Raw genomic sequence first — 15,233 nt, 5'->3', positions numbered from 1 at the left:
GGGCACATTTAATTTGAATGCCATTGAGATGTGGGGTGTCAGTGGGTGGAAGGTCTATACTAGGGCAGCCATTCCCATAGAGAAGACCATTTAGGCAGTGGTTGTGGGTGACCAGCACCAGCCCTAACCACTGTTGGAAGAACCCAGTGTGAGACGTGTACGAGCATGTACATGAATGACTGCCCTTGGTTCATTTTTCCTGCTCTCTCTGTACCAGCTCTAACTCTTCATTTACGGTCAGGTCTTTGCTAGTGTGTACCCTATGTCCCCAGCTGCATTTCTCTGGTAAAGCAGGAACCAGAGGTGGGTACTTGGGTCTACAAACAGCCTGTTTCCAGTGGGCCTTTGGTCTGGTCCCCTTTAGCTTAAATCCCTGCAAAGTAGCTTCTGTTTCTAATGGAAATTATATGTTACAGAGAGCTTTTTCCCCATGGTTTTCAAGTGCAGCTCTGGTATCAGGGTGAACCACCTAGATATTTTTATGGGGGGGAAATGTATACTCATTGAGGCCCCTGAGTGGTTCCATGTCCAGCAAGTGTCCTGCCAGCCTGGCTGCGAACTTATGGTTCAGAGGGCCCCTCCTGGACACGTGGGCTACTCCAGCCTTCCCTCAGTGTCTGGCCCTGCATGGCTGGGAACAGTTGGGTCGAAGAATCTAGATTGCCATGTGACATGTCCCTCTGTTCCTGAGGAGCTCTTCCTTTCTGTCAGGTGCATCATCTTGCTCCTCCCTTTCTATTTTGGGTCACTGGGACAGGTGAACTGATTTGAGGGGGAGTCATCCACACCCTCCCACCCTCCCAGATTTTTCCTCTCTCTCGGAAGTGTTCTTGATAGCGATGTCAATTTGTACAATAAACTGTTGACATTCTTTTATCTGAACCACACAATTTGTGACTAAGGTCTTGAATCACCTTTGTAGGGTTTAGTGTGCTGCCTGGCAGCTGTCGGATGTAAGTGCCTTTCTGGAAGTGCTGTGGTAGGGGTGGCTTTGCACACAGGGTCGGGACCAGTCTCTAGCACCCTGGTTATGTGGAGTGGGGTCAGAGGGTCCCTAACAACTGAGCCTAGTATGAGTTTTATTTAATCATTAGTCTATTACTTATTTAGGAAGCCACATTTAAGAAAAGCAGATGCATTCGTGGTTTTGGTTCTACCTATGCATCTCTCAGAAGAGTGAACTGAGCTGCCGTAATCAACTCCAACTGTGTGAGGGTCTTCCTTTCTTTCTCCTGAGCCTCTAGTTAGTATTACCAGAAATATTTGTGTTTGATGAGCAGGTATGAGCAGATGGAACAGCCTTCATGGATCTTTGATTCCTCTTTATAGATCAGTTGCCTCTTGCACACCCCACGCTGGGGACCTGGCCTGCAACCCAGGCGTGTGCCCTGACTGGGAATCAAACTGGCAGCGACCTTTTGGTTCCCAGTCCGGTGCTCAATCCACTAAGCCACACCAGCCAGGGCTACTTGGTTCTGTTTTTATATCTTATTATCATTCAATTAACAGAACTTTGACCACCTGTAGTACATCATCCTTTTGAGACATGTGTTTTATTCCATTCTCATCCGTGGTTCTCACACTAGTAGAGTGGCCTTTCATACAGCAGGACACATCCTAAGTGGACAGTCCATGTGATTTCTTGTTCAGAAGTGGTAGCTCTCAGCCCATCTACATACAGAAATACTTTGAAGCATTTTCTTTGCAGGTGGTATTTTATATTCTATTCAAATATAGATGTTCCTTTTATGTGTAGATATATACTACCTTTACCAAAAGGTTCTCTTCAGCAAACCCTTATGGCTGAGGGTTTATTGTCTGCAAGGCCCACTCCTTTCAGGTGGTACATTCCCTGTGTTCACTCTCCTCCAAGTCACTTAAGTGAGGGATGGCATTAGTCCCCTCACCGAAGCATAGGAAGCTGGTGCCACATTTGAGAAGAGCCCATGCCTTATCTGCCGCCTGAATGACTGGTCAACACAGCCACATGAGTAAGCATAGACCACAGTCCTTACTCTTGGTCAGGAGGGCCCAGAAAGACTAGAACCTGTGAGAGTGGGAAAGGTTTTTTCATAGCTGACACCAGGCTGTTTGTGGTCCTGTATATGACACGTCTCCCCATAGAAACATTACTGTGACCATTACAGGGTGCTGCTTCAGACCCCACCATATCACCTGTCTAAAACCAAAACATTTCTGAATTCCCAGAATATCTGGCTGCTAGGGTTTGGAGTAAGGGATTATAGACCTATACCATTAACCCATTTCTCAGATGCAGGATCCAGGGTTTAGGGAGGTTGTGGTTGACCCAAGTGGCAGTGTCAGGTTGGCACCTCAGGCCTCTCCTATGGTGCGTGTGCTCATATGCCGCATCTGCTTCCATGCACGGCAGCACCACATAGTGACCGTCTCCTTATCTGCCATTGCTGTGGGAGCTGTGGAGTTGGAAACAACTTCTTGTATGATTAATGTATGTGCATTTTATAAGAAAAATAAAAACATGCTTGAAAAAGAAAGTAAAAATCACTTATGCTACCAGTGCTCAGAGATAATTGTGTCCCAGCACGTTGCCTCTGAGGTATTTCTCCATTAGTGATAACTCATTAAGTGCCCTCTGCTCATGATTTTTGGGGTTTTGTTGTTTTTTACACACACCCAACCCAGGACCAAACCCACAACCCGGGCATGTGCCCTGACTGGGAATCGAACTGGTAACCTTTTGGTTTAGAGGACAGTGCCCAACCAACTAAGCCACAGGGCATGTTTTATGTGAGGCACTACATGTGCACTCTGAATGTAGCCCTGTTCTGCTAGAGGAAACCGAAGTTCAGTGTGGAGGGCTGTGTCCATAGTCACACCATCCAGATTTGAATTCAGGCCTTTTGTCCAGTCATATATATTTTATAAAGCATTGAAATTGGTTGTGCTCTGTGCAGATTGACCCTGAGGAAGTGCTGATGGAGGTATGGCAGTGAGCCATACTGTTCCTTCGATTTGTGAACTGTAGAGGGCCTTACACACTCCTCTGAGTTAGATTATCTGCACTATTTTTAGCCATTCGGGGTGATAGTTGCTGAGAGCTTCACAGGTGCCATCGTACTCACAGACCCACCAGTTTGCTTCTGGCCTGACCACTAGGGCCTCTCCTTGTCCTCTGCTGTCTACCGCCTCTGCTGTGGGTCACATGAGCAGGAGGTCTGAAAGAATTCCCATACAAAACACACTGGTAGAACAGCCCTCAAAAACTAAGTGTTGTGAGTTTGGCTGTAGCGATCCCTTTCGTGGGTTGTATTTACATGAAACTGTAATACAGATTTAAGAACTTGTTTTAATCATCCATCACTTGAAAACTCATGGGTTAAATGAATGGTTGGTTGAAAAATTAGGGTATTATACTGCTGAGTGATTTATTGATTGTTTTTGCTTGTGGGTTTTGTTTTGTTTTGTTTTTTAATTAAAGGGGAGGCTATAAATCCAGCACACCAGTAGTGTGTACAGCCCTCTGTCTCTGTCCTGGCAGGTGTGGGGACTAGATGACAGTGGTTACTGTCATCTAGATGCTGTTTTGTGCTCATTGGTTTGACATATATTATGTGCTTTACCATGCATTTCTAGGTCTGTTTACTGATCGTTTTTAGAAGCTGCATATACTCCTTCGTATGATTCATGTGACCGCTTACCAATCTTATGATGGGTAGGTGGTTCATCTTTTTGCTCTTGTGAATGCTGAAAGTAACACCTTGCAGAAACACACACCTCTTTAAATCTGATCTAGTGCATTGCTATGAATCCCTACTTCTGAGAAACTGTTATTCTGTACTCTTATTTCACTCCTGTGCATTAATTTCTAACTGAAGCAGTAAGATCTGGGTTCTAACCTTTCAAAAGAGGTTTTTTTTTTTTAATGAGAACAAAAAGAGAATCTGCTCTAAACTTAGATTAGAGCACATATAAAGGACCACATTAAGGGTTTAGTGTAGTGATCATTACTATGAGAAAAGTAGTAGATAGATCAGGGGTGAGAGGTGTTCTGTCACTTAGCATAAAATTAGCACATTTTCTCTAAGATTTAAAGAAATCATTGGGGGTAAGGGAAGATGGGAAAATACTGTTCAGAGCATACAAACTTTCAGTGAATTCTAGGGATCCTTGAAAAATGAACTTGAGTAAGTTATTTAATCTCTCAAAAAATTATTGTGTTGGCTCTCAATGGATATAATTCTCAGGTATCTGTTCTTTTTATTACAAGATGCTTTTTAATATCTCAGATTTTCAAGGCAGAAATTGCATAACTATTATTGTAGCTTCAAAAGTAAGCTATCTTAAGTCCAGGGTTTGACTTCAGCGTTTCAGCATTCAACATATACTTTCCATTTAGTGCAAGCTCAGCACTGTGCTTGGACTGGCAGCACGTGATGAGCACACAGACCCAGTCTTGCCAGGTGGAGCCTCCAGTTCCGTGGGGCAGGCTGTAGCGGCCATGATCAGTGCTACAGGAGAAAGGGCTGTGGAGACACATTGTGAAAGGAGATGGGGGGCTCTGAGGAGGGGACTCAAGCTGCAGTCTGAAAATCAGATAAGTTTAGTGACGACAGAAGAAGGGAGGGAAGGATGGGGTCTGGCTGGGGTTTGAAAAGGTCACCATGTTGTGGGGAGTATGTGGGCGAGTTCCAGAGAGGTTGGGGGACACGAGTTAGGTGTGCTTCCCACCTGCTGGGAGTGCTTCCCCTGGCCTGGTTGGACTGGGCCATAGTCTGGAAAATGGTGGGGCTATAGGAGGTGGAAAGAAAGAGGTCCAGTGACTTCAGGCCTCTGCCCTGCAGGACCTTTTGGATTAACTGCACTAGAGTACTCTGGGACACAGGGTGATGAGGAGTTTCATCCTGGACAGACCAACAGATGTCAGCAGAGATGCCTTCTTGGGCTGGGGGTGATTCTGTGGGAGGGGAGGTCTCATTTAAGGCACAGGTAAGAGGAAATCTGCCCGTGAGTGGTGACCAAGGGGAGCAAATGAGAGTCTGCAGGTCAGTGGTGACTGAGGCTGGGGAGGGCACCAGACTGGTCCAGGTTGTGGCTGATCTTTAGAATCCCTGGGCTTTGGACTTCTGGCCAAGATGGAGGCATAGATAGAAACACTGTGCCTCCTTGCACAACCAAGTTTATGAACAACAAATATTTAAAAAACAGAACACAATCAAAGCAGAGAAAAACTAAATTGTACCAAAGGCCAACAACAACAAACCATTCATCCAGACCTCTAAGAGGGGCAGAGTCAGCAGCTGGCGGAGAGGGGTCGGGCAGGAAAGAGCAACCAGACCAACCCAGGTGTGCAGGTGGCAGTTGGCAGATCCCAGGCGCGGGGTGGCAGTGGGCAGACCCAGTGAGGGCGCAAGGCGGCTGGCTGACCGCGGTCACACATTCGCATGCAGATAAAGGAAAGAGCAGTGAGGTAGACGGCACAACCCAGGGCCCCAGCGCTGGGAATTAAAGCCTAAAAGCACCAATTGGAATAGCTTTTGGGGGTGCCGGGAGATGCTCCCAGGCTCGCGGAGAGTTCGTTGGAGAGACCCACAGGGTCCTGGAGGGTGCACAAGCCCACACATCTGGGGAGCCGACACGGGGGGCGGGCAGTTTGCTTGGGGGAAGCAGCAGAGGGGACCGAAATCAGAGAGAGCAGGAAAAAATGCCATTGCCCCTCTCTGACCCCGCCCCCACATACAGCATCACAACCCAGCTACTGGATTGCCCCACCCTGCTGAACACCTAAGGCTCCACACCGCATACGTAACAGGCCCAAACAGATGAAAATATTATGACTCAAGAAGAACAGCTCAAAGCCCCAGAGCCAATACTTCTAAGCGACCAAGATAGACAACCTATCAGATGCACAGTTCAAAATACTGGTGATCAGGATGCTCACAGAACTGGTTGATATTACTCACAACTTAGATGAGCAAATGAAGGCTTCATTAAGTGAAATGAAGAAAAATGCGCAGGGAAGCAATAGTGATGGGAAGGAAACTGGACTAAAATCAATCGAGTGGACCAGAAGGACGAAAAAACGACCAAACAAAACAGTGAAGAAACAAGAATTCAAAAAAAAATGAGGAAAGGCTTAGGAACCTCCAGGACATCTTGAAACGTTCCAACATCTGAATTATAGGGGTACCAGAAGGGGAAGGGGAAGAGCAACAAGTGGAAAACTTATTTGAACAAATAATAAAGGAGAACTTCCCCAGTCTGTCAAAGGAAATAGACTTCCAGGAAATCCAGGAAGCTCCGAGAGTCCCAAAGAAGTTGGACCCAAGAAGGAACACACCAGGGCACATCATAATTACATTAGCCAAGATTCAAATGAAGGAGAGAATCCTAGAAGCAGCAAGAGAGAAGGGGACATTCACCTACAAAGGAGTTCTTATTAGACTGTCAGCGGATTTCTCAAAAGAGACCTTACAGGCAAGAAGGGGCTGGAAAGAAGTATTCCAAGTCATGAAATCCAAAGACCTACATCCAAGATTGCTCTGTTCAGCAAAGCTTTCATTTAGAATGGAAGGACAGATAAAGTGCTTTTCAGATAAGGTCAAGTTCAAGGAGTTCATCATCACCAAGCCCTTATTATATGAAATGCTAAAGGGACTTATATAAGAAAAAAAGAAGATGAAAAATATGAACAGTGAAAGCACAGCAAACTCACAGTTATTACCAACCACACCTAAAACAAAAGCAAACCAAGAGGACAGCTAGATGAGGAGCAGAACCATAGAAATGAAGAACACATGGAGGGTTAGCAACAGGGGAGTGAGAGGAGGAGAAGGGGGGAGAAGGTACAGAAAATAGCATAGACAGTAGGTAGAAAATAGATAGGGGGGAGGGCAAGAATAGTGGGGGAAAGGGGAGGAATAGAACAACTGTAATGGTATAATCAATAAAACTTTTTTAAAAAATCTAAACTTGTGACACATGGACATGAACTAAAGGGGGGAAGTGGGTGTGCAGAGTGGAGGGGAATGAATGGGGGGAAATGGGACAACTGTAATGGCATAATCTATAAAACATTTAATAATCCCTGGGTTTTGGTCTTTTTTTAAAATTTTATTTATTTTTAGAAAAGAAAGGAAGGAGAGAGGGAGAGAAATATCAATGTATGGTTGCTTCTCATGCATGCCCTGCTGGCAACTGGCCCCTGCTGGGAACTGGCCTGCAACCCAGGCATGTGCCCTTACTGGGAATCGATCCATGATCTTTTGGTTCACAGGCCTGTGCTCAATCCACTGAGCTACACCAGCTAGGGCAGCTTTGGTCTTCTTAAAGCTCCCATGTTGTTTCAAGTTTAGATAGCCAAGATATTGAATCTCTGGAATAAGAATGAATAAAGGGCCCAGATCTGAAGATAAGAGGTGGGTCCACGTACAGGCCAGGTGGCATCACAACTTGTGGCACCTAACTTTCCTCCTCTCTACCCCCAGAAAATTTTTTCCTTTATTGATCATAGAAGGAAAGAGGTAGAAAGAGAGAAACATCGACTGGTTGCTTCTTGTATGTGCTGCGACTAAAGATGGACCCACAGCCTAGGCATGTGCCCTGACTGGGAATCAAACCTGCAACCTATGGTTTACAGGAAAATGTGCAACTGAGCCACAGAGGCCAGGGTCCCGCCCCCAGACTTTAAAATTAGAGGAAGTTAATGCTGAATTGTAAGAACATAAAATATTTTGTTCTAAATGTACAAAATGTTAAACACCTTAAATGGAACTATTTCCTGCCCAGAATTGCTAATTAAGAGAAATAGTATAATGAAACCCAGGTTTTTCTCTTGCATTGCACGTGCTCTACAATGTTTTCACTCTGTTCTTTCGTGAAATTCCTCAGTCATGTTATAGGTATGCTTTGAAATTACCTACCCATTGTGGGGATGAGGAGCCTGAGGTTTGGAAAATGACATGGATTGGTGAGTGGCCCAGACATGGATCTTATGACCATATCCTTTCTGGTTTGGTGAAAGCCATCCCTGCTGGTAGATGCCCCTCCTGCCTCTTCCCTCTTGTTAAGATGATTCCCTCTTCATTCACATTGTCCTCTTTTTCAGGATGATGATCTCGAAGAGGGTGAAGTAAAGGACCCCAGTGACAGGAAGGTGAGGCCTCGTCCCACCTGCCGATTCTTCATGAAAGGTAATTGTCTGAGTGAGGGGCCTTCGCATAGCCCATTTGTGTGGCCTTGGCTTTTCCTGGGACTGTGGTGTGGTTCAGTCTTGTCAAGTGCCCTAGAGCCTATGTGAGGCTATTCTTGGGCCAGAGTACAGAGTATGATAGTTTGTGGTAGCAGTTTCAGCATGAAACAATAGATTCTGTTATTGGTCTTTTAATCACACGACTAACTCTGAGGGAAGCCAGCCTGGTCATTTTCACACTTGTGGTTCTAGGCCCAGTTGTTTATAACAGACCCTTGACTTTAATGTAGACTGTATCAGTCGTTTTTCTAAGTGGTTCTTTTAATAAGGCCAAATGCCCCAGGCACCAGTTTCGACATTCTCCCACCTCTGTAAGGAAAATTACCACTTTTCTGCAAGATGTATCAGAAGTATATCCTTCATTTGAAATGGATTTCCAAGTAGCAAAGGGAAGGCCTTTGAAAGCAACAAGGCTCCCTCTCTCCTGAAAAGGAAACGGTGTGAGTCAAGAAGCAGTAACAGGTGGCAATATGGTAAAATGTTCTTGAAAAGTCTGAGCTAAAGTCTTGAGAGATTTGGAAATGGAAATGAACATTTCCAATTTAAGGTTTCTTTCATATGCAGCAGTAGTTTGGGTATATGTCTTATAATCCATCATTTTCCTTGGATAGGTAGGAAGATGTTTTTCTCTTAATTTTACTCTGCCCTGATGACTTTGCTCAGTGACCCAGCCTGCATGTACCGTCTAAAGTTCACAAGAGCTTCCTGTACTTCTTTTCCAGATGTTGTGACACCATTATCCACTCTTCCTCCACCAATATCAAATTCCATACCATTCAGAGACCAGGTTAAAGGTACAAAATATACAATATTCACTCTCTTTAGTCCCTCAAAGTCCCCCTGCTCCAGAGGCCAGACTTCTTTCTCCTGGACCCATAGTGAAGCCAGAGGAAGGGGAGGCTTGGAGGGGCAGAGAGCGGCTGTGAGCCCTAATACTTAGAGGCGCTTGATGAGACTGGAGGGAGCTGTGACTGATCACACAGGGAGGGCGGGGCTGCAGGGGCACGGAGTCCCATCTCATGGAAAGGCAGCTCTGCACCTCCAGTGGCCCTTGAGTGACCCCATCTTTAGACCGAGGGTTGGCCTCATGACGTGGGTACATGGGAGCTGAGGGACCAGCACACTCGGGACCCAGCTCAGCTTGCTCCTGAAGGTGTGTGCGCTTGGCCTGTGCTATTTGTGTGTTTGTTTCTGCCACACCAAAAACAGTTTGGCTTGCCTGTGTGTGGTGGGCTCTGCTGTGCCCAAGGGAGGGCAGCCAGCACAGTCAGGTGTAGAGTAGACATTACATCATGAGCAGCAGAGCCACCCTAGGAATGCAGACAAGCTTGCAGTACATTTTAGAAAATACTGGAAGTGTCAGTATTTCAGAAAATGTAAACTTAAGCAGAAGACCTCCTTTCCATAATGATTTGGGATCCAATGTCAACATATCTTGGAAATTTTTAGATGAAAGCAGTGGAGACAAATATGTATACATGACTCCAGTGTATTTGCAGTCATTTGCAATTAGCACTGTTCTCAAACTTGGGGGTGAGAAGCCTGCTGGCTGGTTAGAACTGACCACACAGCAGGTGTCAGCAGTGTCCACCATTCATGACACTGAGGCTCTAGTCCAGGTGCTGGGGTCACACCACTGGAATAGTTTCCAGAATTTAGCAAGAGAAGCATGCATACAATAGAAATGAAGTGAAGTTGTTGCTGGAACTGCAGATCAGCATCAGGAGGATCCCGATGGACGAGGACAGGACACCCTCTCCATGGACATCACGGGGCCATGTCACAATGGGAGTGAGGCGCCTCCAGGGTCAAACTAAGTGCTCAGTTTGGATTCAGGGAGTGAGACCAGTGGGTACGGCTTTTTGCAGTAGAAAAATCTGAAGGTAGTGGCAAGTGGCCTTTTCACAGCTTCATTGGGCATGGTCAGTAACGTATTTCAGGAATATTTTTAAATATACATATTTACCTTTCCTCCTATACTCTTTGTTTATTCTACAGAGAATTGTGATATAGTACAAAAGGAAATGGTTGATTTTTTTTCAGTGTTCTAGAACATAACTCCAGCTTTTTTTTAGTTACGAGAAAATTTTTAGATGTAAATGTTTTTGAAGACCCATAATCCATTGAGATGGATACATTTAGGTTGCCTCCAAGAGTAGGAGAAGTAACTCTAAGTTTGTTGTGTTTGGTGAGGGTGCAGAGAAATGCAACCCTCATACACTGCTGGTGGGAACACAAAATGGTCTGTCCATCCCTCAGAAAGTGAGGGATGGAGCTACCATACACCTCAGCAGTCCCATTTCTGGGTACCCATGTAGGAGAAATGAAAGCCTCCACACAAAAACTTGTACATGAACATAACAGCATTACAGTAACCAAAAAATGGAAACAACCCATATGCCCATCAGCTGAGGCTAGAGAAATAAAATTTGTTTGAACCATGCAAAGGAATACTACTGAGCCATAGAAGGGAATGAAGTATTGATACTGCAACATGGATGAACCTTGAGAACATTTAGCCAAGGAAAAAAAGAAGCCAAACACAGAAGGCCTCATGCTGCACATTTTCATTTATTTATGTGACTGTTCAGAACAGGCAGATCCATGGAGAAAGAAAGAAAGATTAGTCATTGCATAGGCCAGGGGGGTGAAACAATAAGGGGTGATACCTCACGGGTACCGGGTTTCCTTCTGTGGTGATGAAATGTTCAGAATTGGTGGTGACTGCACAACTTTGCGTGCACTGAAACCCACTGAATTATATACTTTAACTAGTGATATTTTGTGGTATATGAATTATAGCTCAATTTGAAAAAATCTTTTAAAAATTTTGTTAGCAATACTTCTGTTACAAGTTGTGATCAAGTTGTGATATTGTGATGTTTATTTAATAAGCCAAATGGACACATGACTATTTGTGACCATTGAAAACAAAATGTACTTAGGAATACAAATTGAAACATTTTACAGCACCAATACTACTTACGGTGTATTTTCACCTCTGTATGAGGTCTGTCCAGAAAGCCCAGCTATGTACCGTGAAAAAGAGATGTTTATTTAAGGAGGTGCAAGAAACATTGTACACAGGACAAATGACACTTCAGTCCCCTTCAAAGTAGACACCTTGGGACCTCACACAGTTCTCCCAGTTGCCATCAGCTACCCCGTCATGTTTTCTTGAATAATCATCAATGGCCTGAAATTTCTTTTCTTTCAAGGGTGATTTAGTTTTGGGGAAAGCCAGAAGTTGTAGGGTGTCTGAATCACCTGGGTGATTTGATGTTTCATAAAAAACCCTGCACAACATGTGATGCTTGAGTGGGTGCATTGTGGTGAAGAAGCTGCCAGTCACCAGTTGCCCATAGCTGTGGCCATACGAAGTTTCCGTGGAGGAACGTTCAAGCTTAATGCTAAATTTGATGGAGATTCATTGCTCTACTCAGTCATTTTGAATGCAGTGGCCACACAGCACACATACTCACTCAACAGCATCTACCACCCCCACTGACTAGTACAGTGAAGTCATCACTGTTCATGCATGTGCACTCCAGTCCACTCTCCTTGCCTGCTGTGTTACATCGATGTCATGTAAACCATTCTTGTTACAGTAACAATGGCTGGACTTTTTATGGACAGACTTCGTATTTGTGTGAATCATCAGTACACAAAGTTCTAGTCACAAAAGCACAAATAGTATTTTCTTCAGACTGTCCTCCTCTGCATTTCTGATTCCCCAGCTGTCAGTAGGGCCCAGCCTGTTCTGTGAGCCAGGCTTCCTTGTTTCAGCTGCTTTCTGTTCTCTTTTTTTTAATTATGGTAAAACACTCATAAATTTTACCATATTGACCATTTTTAAGTGTAAAATTCAGTGGCATTGAGTATGTTCATATTGTGGCTGTCAGCGCCACCTATCTCCAGGACTTTTCATCTTGTAAAACTAAAACTCTGTCCCCATTAAACACTAACTCCTTATTCTTCATGCTCCTCAGCCCCTGGTGATCACCACTCTACTTTTTGTCTCTATGAATTTGACCATTCTAGGTGCCTAATGTAAGTGGAATCATACGGTATTTGTCCTTTTCCGACTGGCTTATTTTACTTAGAACAACGTCCTCAAGGTCTATCCATGTTGTAGCATGTGTCAGGACTCCCTTTGCAGGCTGAGTGACACTCCCTTGTGAGTGCAGACTGCATTTGGTTTATCTGGTCGTCAGGTGGTGGACGTCTGAGTCACTTCCACCTGCGGACTCTTCGGCGTAGTCCTGCTGTGGACACAGGTGCACGGATACCTCTTTCAAGACCCGCTCTCACATCTTGTGAGTATGTACACAGATGGCTGGATCTTTTGGGAGTTTTGTGTTTAATTTTTTGAGGCCCTGCCATACTGTTTCCCACAGTAGCTGTACTGTTTTACATTCCCAGCAGTGCACAAGAGTTGGTTTCTCACATCCTCACCAACATTTGTTATTTTCTGATTTTTTATGCTAATTATCCTAATGAGGGTGGTATCTCCTCCCCTCATTATGGTTTCAATTTGCATTTCCCTAAGGTTTAGGGAAATGACACTTCAGTGATATTAAGCAGCTTTTTATGTACTTTTGGCCATTTGAATGTCTTTGGAGAAATTTCTGTTGCCCGCTTTTGAATCCATGTTCTCCCTTATGTTTTTTTTTGGTTGTTTTTTTCTCCCCTCCCCCCCTCTCTCCCTTATGTTTAAAGCAGCAGCTCTCAAAGTTCGGTCTTTGGACTCCTAGGGATCCTAGGGACTTTGTCAGGGGACCCCTGAGGTCAAAACTATTTTCATTATAATCTTAAGTCTGTACTAATAATCAGATATTGACCACTATGCACTCCCAGGTAAATAATTCCAATTTTACATTAAGTCTGTGACAGAGCAGTAAAAATTCTAATTGTTTTACACATGTACTGGTTTCTAAATGAAAACTTTGTTGAGGTGTAATTTACCTGCCATAAAATTTGCCTGTTTTCAGTGATTTTTAAATTAAATTTACCAAGTTGTGCAGCCATCACCACGATCTGGGTTTAGATCGTTTTTATCATCCCACTATGAGCCCTCAGTGTATGTCTTTTCTGTATTCAGCACGATGAATTGGAAGTGCATGTGGAGCCCCTCTGCTGGGCTCTGAGGGACAACAAAGGTTATATCCAGGGAGGGGACATTGGAGATTTGCACTGTGAGCTTCCCACGAGTGCATGTTTACTTGCAGAAAGGACTGTGATACGCCAGGGTGTATCACAGAACCAAGTCTTCTCAAAGACTCACCAAGTGAGCCTGCTGCTTCAAGAAGAACAGCTGACAATACTTTTGCTAATGATAGAATTAGAGCTCTCAAGTGAAAATTAGAATTTTGGAGAGCTGGTATCCCCACTGTGGTCTCAGTGGCTTTTCAGAGTTCAATGAACTTTTCCAAATGACCACTAGGTGATGTTACAAAATCATTCACAGTTCAAGATAAACTAGTGCCCTTTTGTGGAGCAGAGTCAGAAACAGTTCAGTATCATGATAGGGTTACTGACCCTGCACTGTGGCTAACTGAAGAAGCCCTCACTTGTCAACTTTGGCATCAAAGAACGTTCAAGAGTACCTGAAAAGGCTGTTAAAATGCCCCTTCCTTGTCCAGCTATATATCCGTCTGCAGCTGGATATTCAATAAAAACAACCCAGCACTGCACATTGAATGCAGAAGCAGACATGAGAACCTAGCTATTTTCTATTCTGTGTCAGCATTAAAGGATTTGCAAAAAGGAAAATAATGTTAGATCACTGAGTATTTTCTAAATATAGCTAGTCTTCATAAAACATTTATGTTGATATTGTTAAATTATATGTGTTATATATTAGGTCTTAAAATTTTCTCAGTTTGAAATTATACAGTGAATACCAATTTAGTCTGTATAGTAAGCATCAGTTTAATCCATTCAAAGAAAAGCCCTTCGGGGTTCCTAAGACTAAAAAGTTAGTCAAGTCTGCGTTATTTATGAAGAAGCAGCCCAGAAATTATTTTAATTTTTCAGCTACTATAATGTATTTCTTAAAGAAGTTAAAATATCTCAGAATACTGCTGGATGTGACGGTGGCTATCTATCCATTTCTATCACCGTTTTCTCTGATATGGGAAATGAAAGGACACACAAGTTCTTGGTATATCATTGCAACTTTGTATCTGGTGGTTTGGTGGATTTATACTTATTAGAGTATGCATTTGTAAAGCTTAGGTTCTTAGTATTTAATTATTAGACTTAAATATTCTGCCTTTTTATCATGAAGTACTTTAAACTGCTTTATTGTTATTCCACAACCAGATTATTCTCTATTATGAATTATTTAGACCAGCAGGAAATGGGAGCAAGGTACATTTAAATAAGAGCACTATGTCTCATAGAAATAAGGAAGTCTAATCAGCACTGCTCTGTGCTAATCACCAGTCGAACCAACAATCACTAATTTAAAATCTGGTTAGTGTTTCTGGACCCTCCCCCCACACACACACGTGCTCAAATATATGCCCATAGACACAGCATGTTTTCGGATGCTTTCTTCTGACATTTCACACCATGGGCGAGATGAATTCCTTGGGCTTATATAGTGTGGTTGTGACCAGTGGGTTGCTGGTGTGGAAGCCATGGATTTCATTTCCTGTCATCTCGGTGTCTAGTTTCCTTGATCTCTACTGGGCCCTGTTAGGTTTCCTGCATGTGTCATATGTTTCGGTGATAAGAGTTTGGTTTGTTGCTATTGAGCCTGTAGGTTCCTTTTCTGTAGAGAGAGATAATATATTTTTTGTAGATATATTATTTAGTGAAAAAAAACCAAGGTTCAACACAGTGTATGTATAACAAGAAAAAAATAGGGATGGTACACAGATTGACCAATTCCTTGATAAATTGATAACTGCCTCTGTGGAGGGCCCTGGAGGCATGGAGACCTCACCAAATACCTTTTAGAGTATTTGCATATTTTCCCTTTTGTCTACATCTTATT

General features: G+C 43.6%; 1 protein-coding gene across 5 annotated transcripts in view; it reads left to right on the top strand.

Moving 5' to 3' along the window:
* ZC3H18 (zinc finger CCCH-type containing 18) overlaps nucleotides 1-15,233 on the top strand; it is a 64,773-nt gene that overhangs the window by 10,014 nt on the left and 39,526 nt on the right. For 3 of the 5 annotated variants that reach the window (XM_037040192.1, XM_037040190.1, XM_037040191.1), the window contains exons 3-4: nucleotides 8,087-8,171; nucleotides 8,953-9,024. In XM_037040192.1, coding sequence (XP_036896087.1) covers nucleotides 8,087-8,171; nucleotides 8,953-9,024 — 157 coding nt within the window. The remainder of the gene's footprint in view (nucleotides 1-8,086; nucleotides 8,172-8,952; nucleotides 9,025-15,233) is intronic. The other 2 variants (XM_037040194.1, XM_037040193.1) reach the window with 1 other exon arrangement.

Source organism: Sturnira hondurensis, unplaced genomic scaffold (genome assembly GCF_014824575.4).
Source record: "Sturnira hondurensis isolate 20B ecotype Veracruz unplaced genomic scaffold, ASM1482457v3 Scaffold0002597, whole genome shotgun sequence".
Taxonomy (NCBI): domain Eukaryota; kingdom Metazoa; phylum Chordata; class Mammalia; order Chiroptera; family Phyllostomidae; genus Sturnira; species Sturnira hondurensis.
The sequence above is the reverse complement of the archived record's forward strand: the minus strand, read 5'-3'. Positions and strand labels throughout refer to the sequence as shown.